The sequence below is a fragment of the Marmota marmota genome, unplaced genomic scaffold, assembly GCF_001458135.2.
Source record: "Marmota marmota marmota unplaced genomic scaffold, marMar, whole genome shotgun sequence".
NCBI classification, from domain to species: domain Eukaryota; kingdom Metazoa; phylum Chordata; class Mammalia; order Rodentia; family Sciuridae; genus Marmota; species Marmota marmota.
In genome coordinates, this window is record NW_025999977.1 from 26350087 (window position 1) to 26371011 (window position 20925).

General features: G+C 39.8%; 1 protein-coding gene across 1 annotated transcript in view; it reads left to right on the plus strand.

The window, feature by feature from the left end:
* The window catches only part of Thada (THADA armadillo repeat containing), a 336577-nt gene that overhangs the window by 175832 nt on the left and 139820 nt on the right, over positions 1–20925 (plus strand). The window contains 1 exon segment of the mRNA XM_015479728.2: positions 11780–11948. Coding sequence (XP_015335214.2) covers positions 11780–11948 — 169 coding nt within the window.

The following is a 20925-nucleotide window of genomic DNA, read 5'->3' on the forward strand; positions in this document are numbered from 1 at the left end:
CACTAGTATATTTTTAATTAGTGGCAGGGTACGTGTGTGTGCTCAGTTTTGTTTCATCTTTGGACTTTGTACAGCCGTCTCTATTGTGCATTCATTTGGACTATATCCAGTGAGGACAGTCACTGATTTGGCTTGGTTTTTTCAGAATTTGGGATTATTCAAACTGGTTTGAATTGAAAGTTACCTTTTTGCTATGGAAAAGGCAACTTTGGGGGGTATTTAATATATAAAACTGGTTTAATCTACTCAAGAAGAGGAGAAAATCTGTTTTACCTTAATAGCTCACATGGAAAATTGTACTACCAAATGCAGATGAGTTTATTGAAGAGGGTCCATCTGATTTGGCATCTCTTGGTTGAATAATTTGAGTTGTATGTACACTTAAAAGTAATACAGCTGAATTTCTTTTAATATGTATTATTGTTCAGTTCTTTGATGGTAAAAATGCCTTAGAATTGGAGTGCATCAGTTTCAATAGTTAGTGTAGGCTTTCTTTCTTTCTTTCATTGTACATAATACCTTTATTTTATTTATTTATTTTTGTGTGGTGCTAAGGATCGAACCCAGGGCCTCACATGTACTAGGCGAGCGCTCTACCGCTGAGCCACAACCCCAGCCCCTAGTGTAGGCTTTTGAGTTAGAGGCACCTGACTTTGAATCCAGCTTTTTCACTCACTTCCTTTGTGAGCTTGGGCAAGTTACTTAATCTCTCTGAGATTGTCTAGAAGAGAGCATGTGGAAGCTTCAGAACATTGTCCTAAAAACATTTTTGGTTTTTTAGTTCTTATGTGATTATTAGGACTTAAGTATTTATTGATTTGATTTTTTAAGAGAGCACAAGGAAAAGTTAATTCTGGTTGGAAAAGTTTAAAAGAAATAGCTGGACTTGTTTAATCTGAGGGAGAGAAGACAGGATGTTCCAGAGATAGGGCTAGAGGAAGAGAAAAGAAAACAAGACAGGATTATACCTCAACTTTTCTAGTGGATATGATAGGATTTTCTTTAAGAACAATTTCAGTGAGGTCTGACATAAACTGCACATGTTTAAAATGTATAGTTTGATAAGTTTATATACAACCTAAAACCATCACCATCATCAAGATAGTGAACATATCCTTCACCCTTTGTAATCCTTACACAGCCACCCCATTGCTGGCATTGGCTGTTCCGGGTTCTGTCACTCTAAGTTAATTTGCACTTCTTTGTATTTCATGTAAATTAAATCAGACAGTACACGTTCTATTTTGTCTGGCTTTTTCCACTCAGCCTAATTATTTTGAGATTCAGCCATTTGTTACACGTACCCATGATTTTTTTTCCTTTTTATCAACAATTAGAATTCCATCATATTGATCTACCATATATTTATTTATGTACTCAACTGTTTATTTATGTACTCAACTATTTTAGACATTTATGTTGTATCCAATTTGGGACCATTATAAATGAGTTGCTATGAAGATTTCATGTACAAGTCTTATTCTAGACATGCTTTCATTTCTCTAAAGTAAACATACAGAAGTGGAATGGGTGAACTATATGTTTGGTGTATGCTTGACTTTTTAAGAAACTGAACAATTTGTTTTCCAAGATGATTGTACCATTTTACATTCCCACCAACAGAGTATGAGAGTTCCAGTTGTTCCATGTCCTAGCCAACACTTTGTGTGCTCGATGTTTTTCATTTTAGCCTTTCTAGTGAGTGTGTAGTTATGTCTACTTGGGGTATTAATTTGAACTTCCCAAACAACTGGGGATGTTGAACATCTTTACATGTGTTTATTTGCCATCCATATATCTTCTTTGCTGAAGTGTCTGTTCAGAGCTTTGACCCATTTTTTTTTTTTTTAAACTGGGTTGTTTGTTTTCTTATTTCAAGTGTATTCTGGGACCAAGTCTTTTAGGCATAGATTCATTTATTTCTCTGGCATGTAGAACCAGAAAAACAAAATTAAATTACAGCAAGAAGGAGTCTACTTACACAGAAGGAAGTACTTTTTGACTGTGGCAGTCTAAACATGGGCATGGGTCAACCAAAGGAGGATGTAAAACTTTCCCTGGACTTATTTTAAATAGGGCTGGCTGTAGTCTATTTGGGATACTGTAGGCATTCAGAAGTATGACTCAGTTTACCTAACTGAAGTCTTCATTTGAGAGAAGATATCTTCCCTGGGATGGGTCTCTTGCTAACATCTTAGTATCCCTTGCTCTTTTGTGCTATTTTTTCCAGGCCAAAAAAAAAAAAAAAAAAAAGTGCAATTTCTTGGGATTTTTCAAGACTTTCTGTGTACTTTATGGTTTTTAAAAAGTCATTCTTTCTGATTTTAGCTTGAAGTGTTGCTACGAAACATGAGGAAGGTCATTCAGGGGCATTAATTAACTTCAGCAAAAACAAATTGCAATCTCTACAGAGCAATCATATTAAAAGAAATGCTCAAATTTCTCTCATCCAGCAGTAGCACCAATCATTGTTTTTGCTGATGGTATTGGACAGATTAATTTAACTCTCTGTAGAGGTAAAATAATTAACTAGATTCTAGAGAGGAGGTTTTCTGTGATTAAAGGACTTGGGGTTGTTGTGGCCCTTGGATGGGAAGAGTCAGGGGTGCTTTAATGACAGGATTCCAGTAGAGCTAATGAAGGGTTTTCCTGTATGTAGAAAACACTGGTCATTTGTTCTCCAACTCCATAGATTGCCCAAACTGGAGGATGTTGGCTCCAACTGTAGGGAGATTGAGTATGGTTAGTGTTAGGCATAAAATTTTTATTATCAGCATCAATATTATTATGAGATTAAGCAATGGAACAAGTCAAGAGAGACCATAAAGATATGTGAGAATAAAAAAAAGATAGCTATCTGCCTGGACTGTTTAAATGCCCATTGATTTATAGGATCTTGTTATTGAAGGAAACTGTAGAGATCACTTCTTCTAAAATAACCTTTTACAGAAGGGGATATGAGAGGACATTATGTAACTTGCCTCTGGCTACATTGTTAGATACTAATATTTTAATTTGAGGATGTTGCAAAAGTAATCTCACTTAAAAGACACACAAAGGAAACCATGTGTTTCTGCTTCATGAGAAGGTTTCACTTCACCAAAATAGTCCCTTAAAGCTGATGACTTATTATTTTTTCCTAAGCCCATGAAGATTCTGACCTGTTTATCTTTGCTTGTCATTAAAAATATTAAAGATTTTTTTCAGGCATTTTGAACTTCTCTCTAAATAAATATGATATTTCAAGTGACTGAAGGGTAATTTGACCTGAAGTGATCAATGATGATAGAGGACAGCAGGGGACATTGCCAAATCCTTTGTGGAACCTAGCCCAGTATGATATGGGTTCTATATTTTGAAGAAAGTATACAATTTGGTGGATACCTTTGGCTCAAAGTTCTGTGACTAATTTGCCTTTTAAAAGGTAGTACTTTATAAAGCTGTAAGGCTTTGTTTTGTTAAAGACTAATTAGATTGGTAGAAAACATATTTAGGCTGTCAATTCATTGTGAATGGGGTCTGCAAATATGAATTCTAACCATTGGATTTAGTGGGATAAATTGCTTGTAAAGGATTCCACATCCACAGTTATGACAGAAAGAAATCAGTACAAGGCCTTTTATTTGGTTGTGGTTATGTTTTATTTGGACTCATCATTTTGTACATGTTCCCACTAAAATGAAAAACCAACATGTATTTATATAATTTTGTGTACTTGTTGTATAGGGTTTATCTGAATATAAAAGTGGGATAAAATACTTGAAAGTATCACCCCATGATAACCATTGGATTTATTTTCAAATTGCATTTGTTGTTGTATAGGCAAAAAATGATGAAAGATTTAAATGAAACATAATTTTCATACTTCATCTCTGTTTTGATAAGAATGAGTAACAAGGGATTAATATACAGAAATCATGCATCCTTTCATTTATTTAAGAAATATTTGACACAGTGGGCATCATGCTAGGCACATGCCTGTAATCTCAGGATCTCTGGAGATTGAGGTGGGAAGTTCACAAGTACGAGGCCAACCTGGGCTACTTGGTGAGATCTTGTCTCAAAATATAAAGTAAAAAGGGGCAGGGAAGTAGCTCAGAGGTAAGACACACCTGGGTTCAATCCCCCTTACTGCAAAACAACAATAACAACACAACAAAAAGTGTTGGGGATGCAGCTCAGCGGTAGCGTGCCCCTGGGTTCAATTCCCAATTCTGCACAAAGAAAAAGGAAGAAGAAGGAGGAGAAGGAATATTAGTAATTCCGATTTTCTGTGTGTGGGGTGGGTACTGGGGGTTGAAACCAGAGCCTTGGCATACTAAGCAAGTGCTCTTCCACTGAGCTTGAGACAGGTTTCTCTATGTTCTCTCAACTGGTCTTGAATTTGCTATCCTCCTGCATAATTCTCCTGAATAGGTGGGATTACAGGTATGTTTCACTATACCTGGTTGTAATTCTGTTTTGTGGCTTTTTACCCAGCCCCCATAGTGGGGATTAAACCCATGGCCTTGAACATACTAGGCAAGTGCTCTACCACCTGAGCTACACCCCCAGCCCCTGGCTGTAATTCTAAATAATTAAAGCACATTCTTCCAAAAGCTTTTTAAAATAACTACCACACTGTAAACCTTTCCCTTTCTTTGATGGAAAAATTCCCTCACTTTATTTCCTTGCACTAAAAGGAATGGCATGAATGCTAGCAGCCATTATCTCTGTGACCTTATGTCCTTGCCACATTATGTGGCTGAATGCTGTGCCCAGTTCTTGTAGGATAGTGTAATGCTACATTATGTATAACCATAGAAATGTGAAGTTGTGTTGCAATTGTGTACAATGAATCAAAATGCATTCTTCTGTCATATATACCCAATTAAAATAAATAAATAAATTTTTAAAAAATAGAGATATCAAGGTGATGGAAACCACTTCCCAGCTCCTGGCAGCTCCCATTTTCATAGCCTAGAATTTACATTCTGTGGCAGATCAGCCTGGGCAAAAGCCTTGGTAACTGAGAGCCAGAGTCAAGGTGGCCTCAAAATCATGCATCTGCTAAGGCCCAGGCTGTTGTTTAGCTTGTCCCAATTGGTCATGCACTGAAGTTTTAAAATATTCTATCATGGCTTATTATTGTCAGCATAAAATGTCACTGCCATAAAAGTATACTTTAGAAAGGTTTTAACATGATGAAAAGTCTTAATTTTTAAAGAGCAGTATTACTTTTGAGCTACTTGGTAGGTCCAGGGATTTAAACTAAGCATTCTACCTCAAAAGCATAATAGGGTTTTTGTTTTGTTTTGTTTTTTAGTATTTATTTTTTTAGGTGTAGATGGACACAACACAATGCCTTTATTTTTATGTGGTGCTGGGGATCGAACCTGGGTCCCACTTGTGCTAGGCAAGCGCTCTACCACTGAGCCACAATCCCAGCCCCAAAAGCATAATAGTTTTTGCTTTATTTTGTTTGTTAGATCTAGAAGGCTTTCCACCCAGACTTCTGGAGATGTACAGTTTTTAGCTCAGTACTCTCTACTGTTTTTACTTTCCCCTTAATACCCAAATGAAGGACTTTAGAAAATCAAACTTGAAAAGTCCTGAACCCACTGCTTTTCTAAGAAATATATTTAAATAAAGAAATTCATGAGCTGTGCAGAGTGCACAATTACAGTAAATGCAACTTTTTTGAGTTACAGGAAAAGGAGCAAGTAGTTCAGGTGGTGGTAGATCTTTTGATGACTTGAAAATAGGTCTAGGAAGGACAAGCAGAGAATCTGGCAACCTTGACCATCGCTGTATTCTCCAAGAATGCAGAGAATGGTTTTAGGGATGCCCGGAATTGCAACATGGTTAATAGTACCAAAACACAGAGAATGTCTGCCTTTTCACATTCACTAGATACAAACTTATTTTTTTAGTATTTCTCTTTTTTACACATGTGTATGTATATACACATGCTTTTAAAAGCATATGCTTTTCTCAGTGCAAGATTTAAACCACATGAAAAAGAAGTCTGGTGGAATATCACCAGAATCAACAGAAAATAGATTTGGACCCTGAACCCAGAGAATAGTCAGTAGGTGCCAAAGAAACCCCAGCTTCCTGCCCCTTGTTGCAGCTCATTTGGTGAGGAGGGAGAAGGGTAGATGTAGTAAGCATGAAGAACCTCTTTGGTACAGGCAGGGCTGTTTCCTGGACAGTTGTTGAGACAGAACACTGGAGAAAAATAGAGAGAGTGTATATATGTTAATGGAGGTTTTAAGTTTTCACATTATTCCACTTACTAGATTTGATAATAGCTACCACTTTTCGATCATTACCTGTCTGATAGGCATTGTGTTTTACATGCTTTATCTCATTTAAGCTTTACAACAGCCCTATGTGGTATATGAAGAATTTAGAAAGTTTACTTGCTTGTACAGGGTCACACAGTAGTAAGTGGTAGGACTTGGATTTAAACTTAGGTCTACTGGATTCCAGAACATGTTCTTGACTCCTGTCCTGTGTGGTCTATGAAGACCCTGTTTCTGCTCTCAAGATCATTTCATTCTAGTAGACATGATGGCCCGAGGGATACTGTGGGAAAGGTAATGAGTCCTCCCCTGCTCTGACAGCCAACTGTGCAAGTGCAGTACCTGCACAGTGATTGATTCTGAGGTCATTCCTTAGCAGAATTCAGATGAGACGTTTCCCAAAGATGCAAGGGTGAAAGGACATTCATTGCAAGTGTTCAGGGAATTACAGATTAAATGGTAGTTGGCTTGACAAAATAAATATAGGAAGAAAGTTTTTTTAAAAAACAAACAAAAACCAAAATGAGCAGTATGACCAGGAGGCTGCTTAGTCTTACCCTACCTTCAGCAAAAGGGTCATCCCAATTGTGGGTTTCCAGTGGGTGACCATTTCCCAAAACCAGGCAGCCATACCATATGAGAAACAGTAATGGTCAGGCATTCTTGAATTCCCTCAGTAGGTATCGTGAGGGTAGTCAGACACAGCTTATTTGAACTCAGCTCAGCTCCCAAAGTGCTGACTTTGATTAAGTGGGGGCTCCTGTCCATCATCATCTGAACTTTGGGGACCTTTACTATGTATAGAGTATAGCCTAAAAATCAAAGATCAGCACTGGAGGTAGGGTCTTGGATTAAGGAGGAACCAGGGGAGCATTAATAATTATGTTAGTGAGGAAGAGTCGAAGAGGATATTGGCTAGAGCCTGAAACCAACTAAGACTTTCAAAGACTGAGGTTCCTGTGAAATAGGGGAACTCACCTTGAGATAGGTTGATGCTGACCTTGGCCCTGAGAATTGTTGTTTCATTTTTCCATCTTCCCCACTAGACTGTTGGTTCCTTGTGGCTTAAGCAGTAACTTTTCTCTCTGATGCTCTGTAACCTAGCCCAGTGTGTGCATGTGCTAGGTACTTAGCGGATCTCCCTATAGGTTGGGTGGGCAGAAACAGTTTTGGTGTTCTGCAGCCACTTAACCTTTGAATTCTTTAGGAAAAGAACAGATTCAGAGGGTGAATGTACAAGGGGAAACACCTTATAAGTACTCCGCTGCTGCCCTGTGAAAGGGGATGTTAGAATGGTCTCGGCAGAATGGTCCTCCTGTGCTCAGAATATTGCATTCTAAACTTGCCTGGTTTCTGAAGTGTTAGGTACAAAGGTTGGAAGGATGATACATATCTTGGTGCTCTCTCCTCCAGAAAGCCATTCCAACTCTCCCTCCCACTTCCCTTTGTTATCCTGCTCCATAGTATGTGTGTCTCCGTGGGTACCACAGATTTGTGACCAGCATGTATTCTCCTGAGCTAGTGGTTCCCCGTGAGCAGTGTCCTAATTCCATTGTTATATCATATGAAATAGAGCACACACCTGACTGCCACACTGTATGGCCATCCAGTGTGTGCCAAAGAATCTGGGGATTCTTGACCTGGATAAACTATACGGGAAAATATGTGTGTGTGTGTGTGTGTGTGTGTGTACATATATATGTTCATAAGTCTCTCTTTTGAGGAAGTCCATAGTTTATATTAGGCTCCAGTGTGTTTTCATAATCCTGAAAATGTTAATAAAAAACTGAACTTATTTGGAGATTTTCCATATACTTGTAAATGAATGTGTGTGTATTTGTGTGTGTATGTGTTTGGGAGGGCGGATTGAACTCAGGGGTACTCAACCACTGAGTCACATCCCCAGCCCTATTTTGTATTTTATTTAGAGACAGGGTCTCACTGAGTTGCTTAGTCCCTTGCTGATTGCTGAGGCTGGCTTTGAACTTGGATCCTCCTGCCTCAGCCTCCCAAGCTGCTGGGATTATAGATGAGTGCCACTGCCCCTGGCATGAGCATGTGTTTTTATATCTGGTAGATACTTTTATGCTTCCTTGACTTCCAGGCGTGAGCAACAGCTTGGGGTAGCCAAGGAACTCTCTCTTGGAGCCGTGGATCACAATTCTGTCCTGGGCACTGCTGCTTACACATCCTGGCAGGGGGTCTACCTAACCTTCCTGAGTTTTGTCTTATTTTTCACCTGTTAATTCCCTCTTGTCCTACAGGAATGTTGCATAGTAAAGAGATTACAGGTATACAGGCATCTCATAAACTGCCAAGAACTACACAATTGCAGAATACAAGTATTGTAATTAAAAATACATCATTTTTCTTGTCACACAATGCCAGGATAACAAATATGTGATTAAAATGAACATTGGGCCAGGTGTAGTTGCACAGGCCTGTGTTCTCAGCTAGAGGCAAGAGGATCACTTGAGCCCAGAAGATCAAGGCCAAACTGGGCAACATAGCAAAACCACATCTTAAATAAATACATAAAGCGAACATGGAATGAATTTATTGGAGTGAGAGACTAGAAGTTGAAAGGCATTAGTATCTGCATGTCTTGTAGGCTTTGTAGATGCCTAGAACGGGCTTAGAGTACACACAGGGCTATTGAGGAAATGATTTTCAGACAATGATAAAAGTTGATATGACCTTCAAGACCTCAATTTGTTTGCTTTATTTTACAGAAGAAGTGGAGTCTGGGAGATGGAGGGCATCCTTTTTTTCAGAAAGGCTGGAGATGGGCAAGGGATGTAGCTCAGTGGTACTTGCCTGGCAGGTGTGAGGTCCTGAGTTCAACCCCCAGCACTGCAGCACACACAGAGGCTGGAAACTCTTCCTCATCAATGTTAATAGAGGCCAAAGAAAGAACCTGTTTGTCTTCATGTCATCAGTTTATTGTCTTATCTCTTTAAAACAGTGTAGAATTACCCCATGATCTTAAATCTCTCTTTGGGGGCTACCTAGAGGCCAGCAGTTCAGCAGTGTGCTAGCACTTGGCAAGCCATGGGCACAGTGCATCGAAACAACTTTGTGTTTCCAAAGCACCTTCTTGGAGTGCTCCCTGGAGAGCACATCAGAGGACTGGATGTAGATTACTGCACGCCTCTCAACTGGACTGAGACTCAGAGGTTACTGGGACTTGCCAACTCAAAAAACTCAGTGTCCAAAGCAGAGTGAAAACCCAGATGTTCCAATTTTTTATCCTGGTAGTCACTAGGTTCTAAATTTTCTCACTACTCTGGCTCCCTCCTCTCAATAGCTTGCAAAATGGTAACCTGGAAATGTGTTTTTGCTTAGTGTTTATGTATACATATATGTGTAAATTCAACTATCATCTAACCTTCCATTTAAACAATTTGTACTAGAAGGAAGTTTGAAATTACATTTAATCATTGCTTTATAATTAATGTCATTTAATTAAATACTACTTTAAAAAATGGCTTCTTTCTTCTTTGGCAATTACATTATCTTTTGAGCAGTTTTGTTTTGCTTTTTAACCTGGTTATGGGGTTTAGAGAGTACCCTAGTACAGGGTATCTGAAAGCAGAAAGTTCTGGCACTTTTCCCACTTTCCATTCTTTCTCCTGTATGGATGCCAGATTCCTTTGGGAAATCATCATTTGCAAAAGGTCAGGAGCAAAAGGAGGGGCATTCTTGAGTGTAGGGTTACTGCTAATTGGAAACTAAACATCTGTAACCATGTCAGAGTTATTTGTATTTGAAAGGAAACATTTATATACAAGAGCCCTTTCGGTAACATAAAACACACTATAACACAGTGTGTGCATTGGAGGGGTGGGGACGGGGTGGGGAAGGACAGCCAGGGAAGCTTCTGACAAATGACTGTGCTGTGCTGAGTGAGGTCACTTGCTAATTAAATCTCAAAGCATTTTCAGAGTATTTTCTTTTCTTTGTCAAATGAAGTTTTCTTCCCCCATAGGCCAAAGCAAACATTTTACTGTGTTTGCCAATTACAAACGAAACATTTCATCATTTTAAAGGAAAAATAAGGAGAAAATGGGTGTGTGTTCAGAACCTAGTCAAAGACCAGTGGGAACTCTCTAGCTACCTTCTAGAACCTTAGCTCTCAGCGTCTTCCCATGGTATGATGTGAGACTGGTGCTTCCCTTCCCTGAAACTGTGTGCCCGTGGACTTCCTGATACACCTACCCTTTCATGGAAAAAATCAAACTGTTTTCCACCTGTGCTTCTTTCTCCTTTCTTCCTAGTTTCTTCTTAGAATAAAATTTCTTGAGAATTCCTTTGAAGAAAGTTGAGAATCTACCCCTTTCCCCCCGTAGAGTCTACCATCTTCTGATTTTTCCCACCCTTGCCCTTGGCATCTAAGACATTTCTGTAATTTTTTTTTTTTAAATTGGATGAAAGATCACAAAGTCGAGAGAACTTACTTAAGCTAGGACCTATCATATTGTACTCCCCTCTCAAATAATCAATTCTGTGTCTGTGGAGGCTCTCCAGTGCACAGCTTCTGCAAAATGGTTATGGCCTCTTAGGTTCTGAGCTTTACAAAGTCAAATGGTGCTTAGACAACCTGTCTTTCCAGTGACCTTTGTAGAATCTCAAAGTACTAGTTGTTCCAGATTTAAGGCAAGGATGTAGTAACATGCGGTCCATCTCTTGTCCTCTTAACAGTAAGTTCAGAGCATGAGGTCCGGCATTTGTGGCACTCCCAGGGTGGCCTGATCCACTGCTCGCCCCTACCTTCCACTGTTATTCATCAGCCTCTACTTGAGCCAGACACATCTACCTATGGGCATTTCTACCCTTGCTTTATACAACTGTCCTGTTTTCTTTTCATTTACTTGAATCATGCTTTCCTGATTCCCGCCCTTCCTCCCCAGACTTCCTATAGGCATAACGTACAATTTCTTGCTTATCATTTTCCCATATTGTCTTGTGCTTTGGTCAGCTTTTCAAATCGTACCAACCAGAGCATGGGCTCCCCAGAAATACTGGTGGTGATCTTATTTTTCATTGGCATTTACCAGAGTGCTTTTTGCTCATACTAAGTATCCAATACATATTGTTTTCATTATTGAGGAGGAAGCCATTTTTTGCTACTACCTGTTTATTGTCTTATCCCTAAAACCTATCTACATTTAAACCCCATATGACTTTGCTTTTGTTAAGTACACAGTTATTAGCATCATAGGACTGGTTGTTTGAGAGAGAAGTCCACTATGACAAGTCCTAGCTAACAATGATAAAGATGTGTTGAACAAAAGCAAAGTCACCCGTAAAACTAAGACAAACACAGAGGAAGCATCATTTGGAATAAGTGTGATATAAAAAACATCATTTGGGATAAGGAGCAGCTCCAGCCAACCCACTTCCTGGGTTGTTCTAGGTACAGCACTGGCATATACAAAGGCACAGATGTAGAGATGAGCACTGAATGGTCTTGTGTTTCCTTATCTTCTCAGGTGTGGTCACTCGCCTATCTACCGCTCCCGTGAAATGGCAGCTCGTGCCTTGGTCCCGTTTGTTATGCTAGACCAGATTCCTAGTACCATCCGAACTCTGTTGGCCACACTCCCCAACTGCACTGACCAGTGTTTTCGGCAAAACCATATTCATGGGGCACTTCTCCAGGTGAGTAAAGTTATTTTGTGTGACCTCTGTTGAGTACCCAAAGGTGCACATTAGTTTCTCATATACCGTTAGCAGGTGAAGATTTGATATACAGGGTTTTTTTTTTAACTCTGTCTGTACAACTTATTTCTATTGAGAGATTACCTGTCTCTAGGTATACTTTTTTCATTCCAAACATGAATACAGTGTTACACTGTGATTCTGGCAGATTATCTTTTGCATTAAATTAAACCCTGTTTTTTACAACATACTTTTCCACTAAATATTCCTTCAGAGCATTTTGAGCTACTACTCCTTTTTGAGGGTGAAACTGAGCATTCCTTAAGAGAGAGACAGGCTAGCCAAAGAGTCATGGGGGACAGTTACGCACATCAGAGAGAGTTTGCCGTTTGCCCTGTGGCACAGAGCCATAGTACCTGGAAATATCAAACCTTTCTTTCCTGTTTTCTCTATGCTACAGAAGAAACTTTTTATTTTGAATAAATATGCAAGCTTATTTATTTCTGTTAAGAATTCTTCTGGAAAAAACTTAAGCACAACGGATGAATGAGAAATAGACTTCTTATTGAAACTGTCCTATTTAAACCCTGTCTTGGAGACAGGCAATGTTGCATGACCCATGTGTTCACTCACACAAGGGCAAGGGTAGGGGCTATTTAAATTTGAAATCATGTGTTCAGTTTGTGAGAAGAATTGAGGATTGACCATGCGATCCCAATACAAGTTATAAGTCTGAGGTCTACATTGCTCACATGGAAGCCAGTGTGTAGAGAGGCTCACAGCATGGGACTCTGCAGCCAGACTACCTGGCTTTAAATCTGAGATCCACCCTTTACTCCCTGGCCATCTGTATTTTCCTTTCTGAAATTGGGGTAATGATAGCATATACTTCATAGGGACTTTGTGAAGACAAATAAGATATATAGATAATCATTATTATCATAATTTTAAGAGCCTGTCTTATATGAAAACTAAAATTTTTAGTAACTAATTTCACTTAGATTAAAATGCAAAACAGACCTGTCTTCTCACCTGTCTTCTGTGAATGTTTTACATATTCAGTAAGTATTTAGTGAATGCCCACTCCACACTGCCTTGTCACAGAACAGTGACTTCCTTGCTTAGAAGAGACAAGGACAAAAAGACTAGAAAATAGGCAGTCACAGTATAGAATGCTAAGTGCTGGGGGAGCTTGTGGCAGGGCCACCTGACTTGTCGTGGGGAAGTCAGGGAAATCATCATTGCCCATCTGAGAACTGCACCTTTAGGCAGGACTGAAATCCAAGGGTGGTGATTCTTAAATTGTTCTCAGGACTTTTTTATATTCTTGGAAATCATTGAGTTGTGGAGATGGGCCACAGAGACCCAACGATCACCATTTGCTCAGTCCTACAATTAGGTCCCTTATACTCTGCTGCCTCTTTGAGGACAAGGGGCTGGCGATAATGAGAGATTAAAGCAGAAGAGGCTTTTCAAAGTGTGTGCCGCAGCAGAGCTAGAGGGAAAGGCCAGATTGTCCAGGGGATCAGCCATCAGACTTTCTTTGTTGAAGGACTATTCTTGGATGAACTTTGTCAGTAGTGTGGTTGCGACTTCTCTGCTCTTTCACTGTTGTATGCATGGGCCTCCTCCCCTAGTAGTCTCCCCTCCACCTCACCCCCCTGCATTCTGGCTATTTCACCAGTCTGTCCAGCAACCAAACATGATCTGTCACCTGTCTCTGGACTGCCTTTGGTTACTCTCATGTTGACTTTGTCTTTTATAATGGGAAAATCTGTGGAAAGGTAAAAACCCTCTAATCTGGGGTTGTGTGGCTGTTGCCCTTTTTCCTAAATGTTGGTGAGATAAAGAGCTTGTTAGAAAATAGCCAACCGTATGGGTGTTGGGTATTGTGTTCGTGTTTGTCAAACAGACTCCTGGCTGTATCGAGGTTTGTTGAAAAAAGGAAGTCAAAGGTGTGTGCCAGGTCTTTCTGTCATGCCCACTCAGGTGTCACATCTGTGTTGTAAGAGCTATTTCATATTTCAGCCTGTGGTTCTTTATGGGAAAAGCATAAAGGGTTAAATCAGGGAGCCTCTTTTCTCTCCTTTCTTTGGCTTGTGTGTTCCTTCCCCATGTAGCTGCCTTGGAAACCAGTAAATGTCTGCACCTGGAAAAGAGATGTTAGGCACTGAAGGGAATGATCATCTCCATGGGACCTTCAGAGCCAGCTAAGTAAATATAAAATTGTTGTTTTTTCAAGAGCAGGAAATCATTTTGTAATCAGAAAACAAATTCTTTCACAGAACATTTTCTTGAATTATACATTTTGACTTCTTTGAAAATGTTTACATAAATATATCAAACCTCAGAGTATTTCTATAGTATACCCTGAAAACAAGAAATGTGCTGATCTCTGAATTTCTGGGACTATGAAAGACAGACTCAAATTATAGGACATGCAAGAAAAGAACATGTGGGATTCATTTCTTAATCATTTTCAAAACCAGAGGTTCATAATTGCAATATTGAAATGGATGGAAATAACACACATTAGAAAAGGTGAGATTATGCAGCAGGTTTGTAAGAGCCAGGGGTAAATGACATTAAATCTCAATAAAGGCTAGATAAGAGCCATGGACATTACCTCATTTGGAAATAACACTGGCAGGGCTGCCCTCTCTTTTAAGTAGAATTAACCGTCTGTTTCCATTGCCAAAAATCTTTATGTCAGGGACATTATTACTAGGTTAGTTGTCACTCCCAAGAAATCATATTGGAGTTCAGAAAGTTCTCTTGTTTTGAGAAAGAGTTTGGTCAACAATCATGAGAAAGATTTATTCTGATTCTTGTGTATTTAATTCACATTTTAGTGTTTCATAAAGAAATGTGTAACATTTGATAGAAAAGTTTGAGTTTGCTCATTTCCTGTCTCTTTTGGTTATTTTTCTGATGGTTTAAGCAATAAGAGGTGATCGTGGGCATAGTGGAGCATGCAGTTGATAGCTTGTAGAAAAGCAGAAAAAAACCCACTTCTGCATTTATCTGAATATGCTGGGTAAGAGGAGTCCTTTTTCTTCAATTAATCTAAATAGTCCTCCCAGTGCCATGCTTCCTTTTGCTGGTACAAACATAACCTACACTTTTCTTCTAATGCTTGTATTACATTTTCTCAGTTTTTACTAACAGAACATGTTAAACAACTGAATTCTTTTTTTTTTTTCCTCTTTCCAACTTAGAGCCTTGATTTCTGCACTTTGAGAATTCTGAGTTGAAAAGATTCTGTTTTCCTGTATAGCTGAGTAATAATGCTGCCTACTTGGCTACCAGTCCATATTAGCCATGGATGGCCTTCAGATGACCAAAGCTCATGCATGTGGGAAGTTTACCATAAGAAAAATAGACAAGCATGGTGGCACATGTTTGTTATCCCAGTGACTAGGCAGACTGAGGCAGGAGATCGTAAGTTTGAGGCCAGTCTCAGCAACTTGGCAAGGCCCTAAACAACTTAGTGAGGCCTTGTCACAAAATAAAAAATTAAAAGGGCTGGTGAGGTGGCTCAGTGAAGCACTTCTGGGTTGAATCCCTAGTACCAAAAAAATAAAAAGAGAGAGAGAGAGAAGTAAAGTTAACATTTTGGGCAGCTGTATTTCAAGTGATTTACATATGTGATTTTATCCATCCTCTTAGAAGTCCTGCAAGGTAGCACGAGAGGCATCATATCCTCTGTTTCTGTCTCTCTAAAAGAAGAAATGGAGAGAAGACTGAGAGGGTGCCATGTAAAGGCAAACTTCTCTGCTCTCGTTTATCCTTTATCACTTGATTGATTCCTTAAATCCAGTGTGATATGCCACCTCAACCCTGGAAACAAAGTTGGTTCATCAGTGCTGTAGAGATGGACGTTGCAAGTGAAAGACCCTCAGAGGAGTTACAACTGGGAAAAGACTCTTTGTGTCCTCCTTCCCCTTGTCTCTTGTCCTCATTTCTCTTTGTTCTTTGATTTAAGACTCCTAGCCTGGAAATACAGAATCCTCCCATGTCGCACAGGCTATAGCCAAGTCCATAGCTGCCACATCTTCTGTAATCCCAAGGGCTTGATGAAATCTCTCAAACTTGAGCAGTGATAGGAATTATGGATCCTGGATGTGGGAGCTGATGAGGCCACCAGAAACTGGATAGAATTTTAATTTCATTTGGCTGACAGGGCATGCTTACCCTGTTCGAGGTGCTGCTGAGACACAAGGAGCTTGCTGTTGAAACTCTTACCTTCCAGTATAGGGAGCTGCAGGTTAGAAGCCAAGGGAGCACTAGTGACCAGGGAGCACATGAAGGAGAAGCAAAAGATAAAGCTGCCTGGCAAGGCATCAGATGTAAAAGGAGACTGAAACTGGGGCCATTTCTGCTTCAGTCTGGAACACCCTGGTAGCTGTGTGTGAGGCTAGAGGGAGGGTCTTTATATGGGAACAGCAGTGCTAGGCCGACAGACAGCATGCAAATTGAAATGAAAGATCTTGGTATTACCTTTGTGGAAAGAAAAGCAGAACCCTGGATAAAAGGAAAGGAAGGACGATTTGACCAACTTGTGTATGGTAGTCACTGTTCATGAAGCAGGGATTGGATTACCTAGCCTTCACTCTCTGCTACAGACACAAACAGTAGAAGCAAACAGAAAATCAGTGAGAATAGCAATCTTAAGGGTAAACTCTACTGGAGTCTCTTAAGTAAGGAAACAAAAGCACACTTGTAAAAAAGACAAGTTTTTTACTAATGTTGCATCCATACTCGTGATGAAGTATGATTTAAAAGAATTATTATTTCTATTTTTAAAAAGTGAAACCATAGAGGACACCTTACATTGTAACAAAGTAAAAAATTGAGAAACAAAATAAAATGCTCAAGCTGTCCAGAAATGAAACATTACTTGATGGATTCCATTTGATTACTTAGATGTTGGCCTTGGTCCATTGTTGTTTATTTTATGCCCAGAAAATATAATTTCAGAATGGAAAATCAAAAACAAAAAGCATGAAATTACGCTGATGTCGTAAGTTATAAATGGTTTGCTTGTCACTGCTTTTTTCCTTTGGAATGAGTCATAATTTAATGGAAATGCTTGCTTTTGCCACTAGTGGTCAGATTCACGCTTCCTTTTTGAAGACTTGTGTTAGTATGAAAGGAGAAAAATATTAAGTTGCTGGGAAAGTCCCCAGTCCAAGATGGGCTAAGGCAGAGCCTCTGCAGTGGACTGTCATACGTGTCCAGGTGTTTGTTGGTTCTTTAGCTCTTGGGGAGCCTGAGTGTGGCCTATGGGGTGGAGACTCCAGACAGTCCGAGCACCCTCATGCATTTTATCCCAGAGTGCTCAAGAAAGATTATTTCCTGCGTGTGTCTTGATGTGAAAAGGATTGGGAAGCACTGGGCTCTTAAAAAAATTAAAGAAAGAACTAAACCTTGTTAAATCTTACCTTTTGGCAATATGGTCCTTACTGGATATAAGCCCAGAAAAGTCATTTTTAATTAAAATGCTACTTTTGAAGATGAATTAATCCCTTCCTTAAAAATATCCAAAAGCTTTTATTCCGCATGTGTTACTTAGGGAGCTTTCCTGGAGTATTAGAGATAGCTCTTGGCTGCCAGTTCCCAAGCATTGGCTGTCCTGCATGGTCATTGTTCACTGGCAGTGCCCTCCTGTTGTTTTGTCATGCTCGGAACTCAGGGCATCAGGCAAGAGTGGAACCTAGGGGACGGCCAGTCAGTGTTTCACCAGGACTTTTCTACTCTTTAGAATTTGAGTGGGAAAGGAATGGTGACAGAAGAGAATATATTTTCCCCCTGTTATTGAGTGAGAGAGAGAGAGAGAAAGCGCACCATGCAGCATGGGGTATGAACTATTGAGCACCTACAGAAGTTCTTCTGGAAGATGGGTGCTATTCCCATGTCACTGATGTGAACAACAAGGATGAAAGATCTGTGAGATGTCTCCAAAGTTTCAAGGATAATCAGTAGAAAGTAGAGCTGAGATTTTCTCCTAGGACTGTTTGATGCCCGTGAGCTTGTGCACTTGACCACTCTACTATGCTGTTTCTCTGGATGAGGAAAAGAATATTCTCAGGGCAGAGTAACTCTCTCTTGGGGCCTTCAGGGTGTGAAGTGAGTGGAATTTGACATCGTCTGTTTATTCACTTGTCCAGCAGTTATTGGTGACACCAGCTATGTGCCAAGGACTATTCTACCTGGAATACATCAGAGAACAAGAGGTAGATCCGTGCTCTCAAGATCACTGCTCTCCTGGAGCTGACATTTTAGCAGCAGAGAGACAGACAATAAGTAATGATGATATAATAAAAAGCACTAGAATTTGTTATAGTAAATATAATAGGTAAATTATATAGTCTGTTAGAAAGTAACAATTGCTGTGGACAAGAACAAGTGTAAGGTGTAAGTTGGTAAGAGGATTCAGGAATAAGTGGAAGAAGAGGGCGGATGGTAAGGTTAAATGAGGGAGAAGAATGGTCACTGTTGAAAAGATTGATTCTGAGAAAATTCCACCAAAAGACAAGGGAAAACTTTGGGAAGATAGATATCTTTTTTTCCTGAAATTAGGTTGGTTATAGACATCTGTGAGCAGGTATGCTTGTGTGTATTGGGGACTGTCTTTACCATAGAGAAGTGCCAACTGGTAGGGCTAAACAAGGCCAGGGAGGACACCATTACTTTTAAAACTCAAGAACTCTCTAAAGTGGTCCCAGTGCTCCAGGGGCCAAGATTCCTGGTGCCTCTCTGAAGGTCTTTCCCTTAGGGTCACTGTGAGTCAGATCAGTCTTCCTTGGTTCTGATGAGCTCAGGCAGAAAAGGAGGTAGCCACCACATCACTTGTTCTGCTCTCCAGGATAAACTTTATCTTAACTCTTTTACCTCGATCTGAGAGATGTAGAGTAAATGTGGTTTATGTTTTTATTTAGCAAATATTTACTGGTTGGTTATGAAGTGTATAATATTGTACCAGGTGCCATGTAGAATACAAAGAGAAGCTAATTTATAACATGTTCTCTACCCTCTAGAAACTTATGAGCTGCTATAGAAAATTAACTCTTGACACTGAGCACACAGCCACAATCATACATCTAAGAAATGAGCCCAGGATGGGCTGTGGTGATCAGAAAAGGCTTCATGAGGACATTAGGTCCTGGGATAAACCTTTATACTACATCCTGTTGCCGAGACAAGGGACTTGGTGTGAAGTAAAGCACCAGGAGGACATCAGGAGCCGGGTACGGTGGCGCACACCTGTAATCCCAGGGCTTGGGAGGCTGAGGCAGGAGATCACGAGTTCAAAGCCAGCCTCCACAGCTCAGCAAAGATCTAAGCAACTCAATGAGACCCTGACTCTAAAAATATATTAAAAAGGGCTGGGAGTGGCCTCAGTGGTTAAGCTCCCCTGAGTTCAATCCCTTGTACCTGTCCCCCCAAAAAAGGACATCAAGAAGTGTTTGTAGGGGGCCATGAGTAAACCAGTCTATCAGGTTTGGGAGTGTGTTGGAGAGAGCAGGATATGCAGATAGAGGGTGGGTGCAGGTCAGCTTGACTACAAAGGCCAGGCCACACAGCCTGACTGTGGGTGTATAGCATGAAAGCAGGTGCATAGCATGAAAGTGGATACAAAAGATGCCCATGTATGGGCAAGACTATGTTAGCATTATCTTTCTTTTCTTTTTTAAAATTTCATACTGTTAAGTGATATGCTAAATAAAACATACAAAGTGGCTATTGGTAAGTAGTCTACAATATCTAAACTAAAAAGTGCTTAAGAGCTGGGAGCATGTGCTCAAAGAGCTCATTTTTTGGTAACAGATTCTGTAATCAGCTCATCTTGTGTAGATTCCATCTCTGCTACTAGCTAGCTGCATTTGGGTAAGTTACTGAATGTCTGTGCCTTGACTTCTTCCTCTGCAAATGGAAAACAAAACTTCATAGGGGCTGGGATTGTGGCTCAGTGGTAGAGCACTCACCTAGCAACGGTGTGAAGCGCTAGGTTCCATCCTCAGCACCACATAAAAATAAATAAAATAAAGGTATTATGTCCAACTACAACTAAAAAATAAATATAAAAAAACCCAAAACCATTCATGTGTTGGATGATTGAATGAGTTAATACTTGTGCTGTGCTTAGCAAGATCATATAGTAAATGCTCTGCAAATGCTGGTTGCTGTTATTACCCCTTACTGCTGCTGCCTCCACCACCACCATCACTACTTTCACTCCTGTTCAGGAGGGTTCTGTGAGCCACAAAAATGTTTTAGGAAAATTAATGTTGTACCAAAATAATACTGCAAAATATGAGGATTTCTCTTGATGTGTGAGTAGGTAAGTCAGTTTTCAGCACTTGACTTTATGTGTTAGCATGCATCAGAAAGAGGTTCCTCTGGTGAGTCACCATATTCCTTGCCTTCCTGGAGATCATATTAAAGATCATAAGAGCCAAGATAAGCTCAAATTTTTAAGAGCAGAGTTCCTGCCTATCAGATTGTTATTCCTTGCACCTGTTTTGTTTTGAATTACATCCTGTCCCTCAGACCCCATCAGAAACTTGATGAATCAGGAAAGGAACACTGTCACACTGTCTTGGACAAAGGACTCTTTTACCATTCCAAGGGGGAAGTTTGAAGTTCATAAAGTAGTAGGAGATACAGGATCCTTCTGAGTAGATTAATCTAGCACTTTTCCAAGTTTCTTTTTCATCTTCAGAAAGTTTGCTTTCCATGCCCTCTTAGCCATCTTATTCTTATTGGTGTGAGGCTTTTTATGACCCAGGATAATTCAAAATGTACTTTAAAAACACAACAGAATAAAGCATCACACCGTGTGTGCACTGCCAGTCTTCTCAGTTCCTAGAATCCCTATAAAATAAATGTCTGATGGTGTGTGATGGGATTTCTTTGGTGGTTACCCATCCAGTGAAAATATAACAGAATATTATGTATTGTATGATTTTAGCAT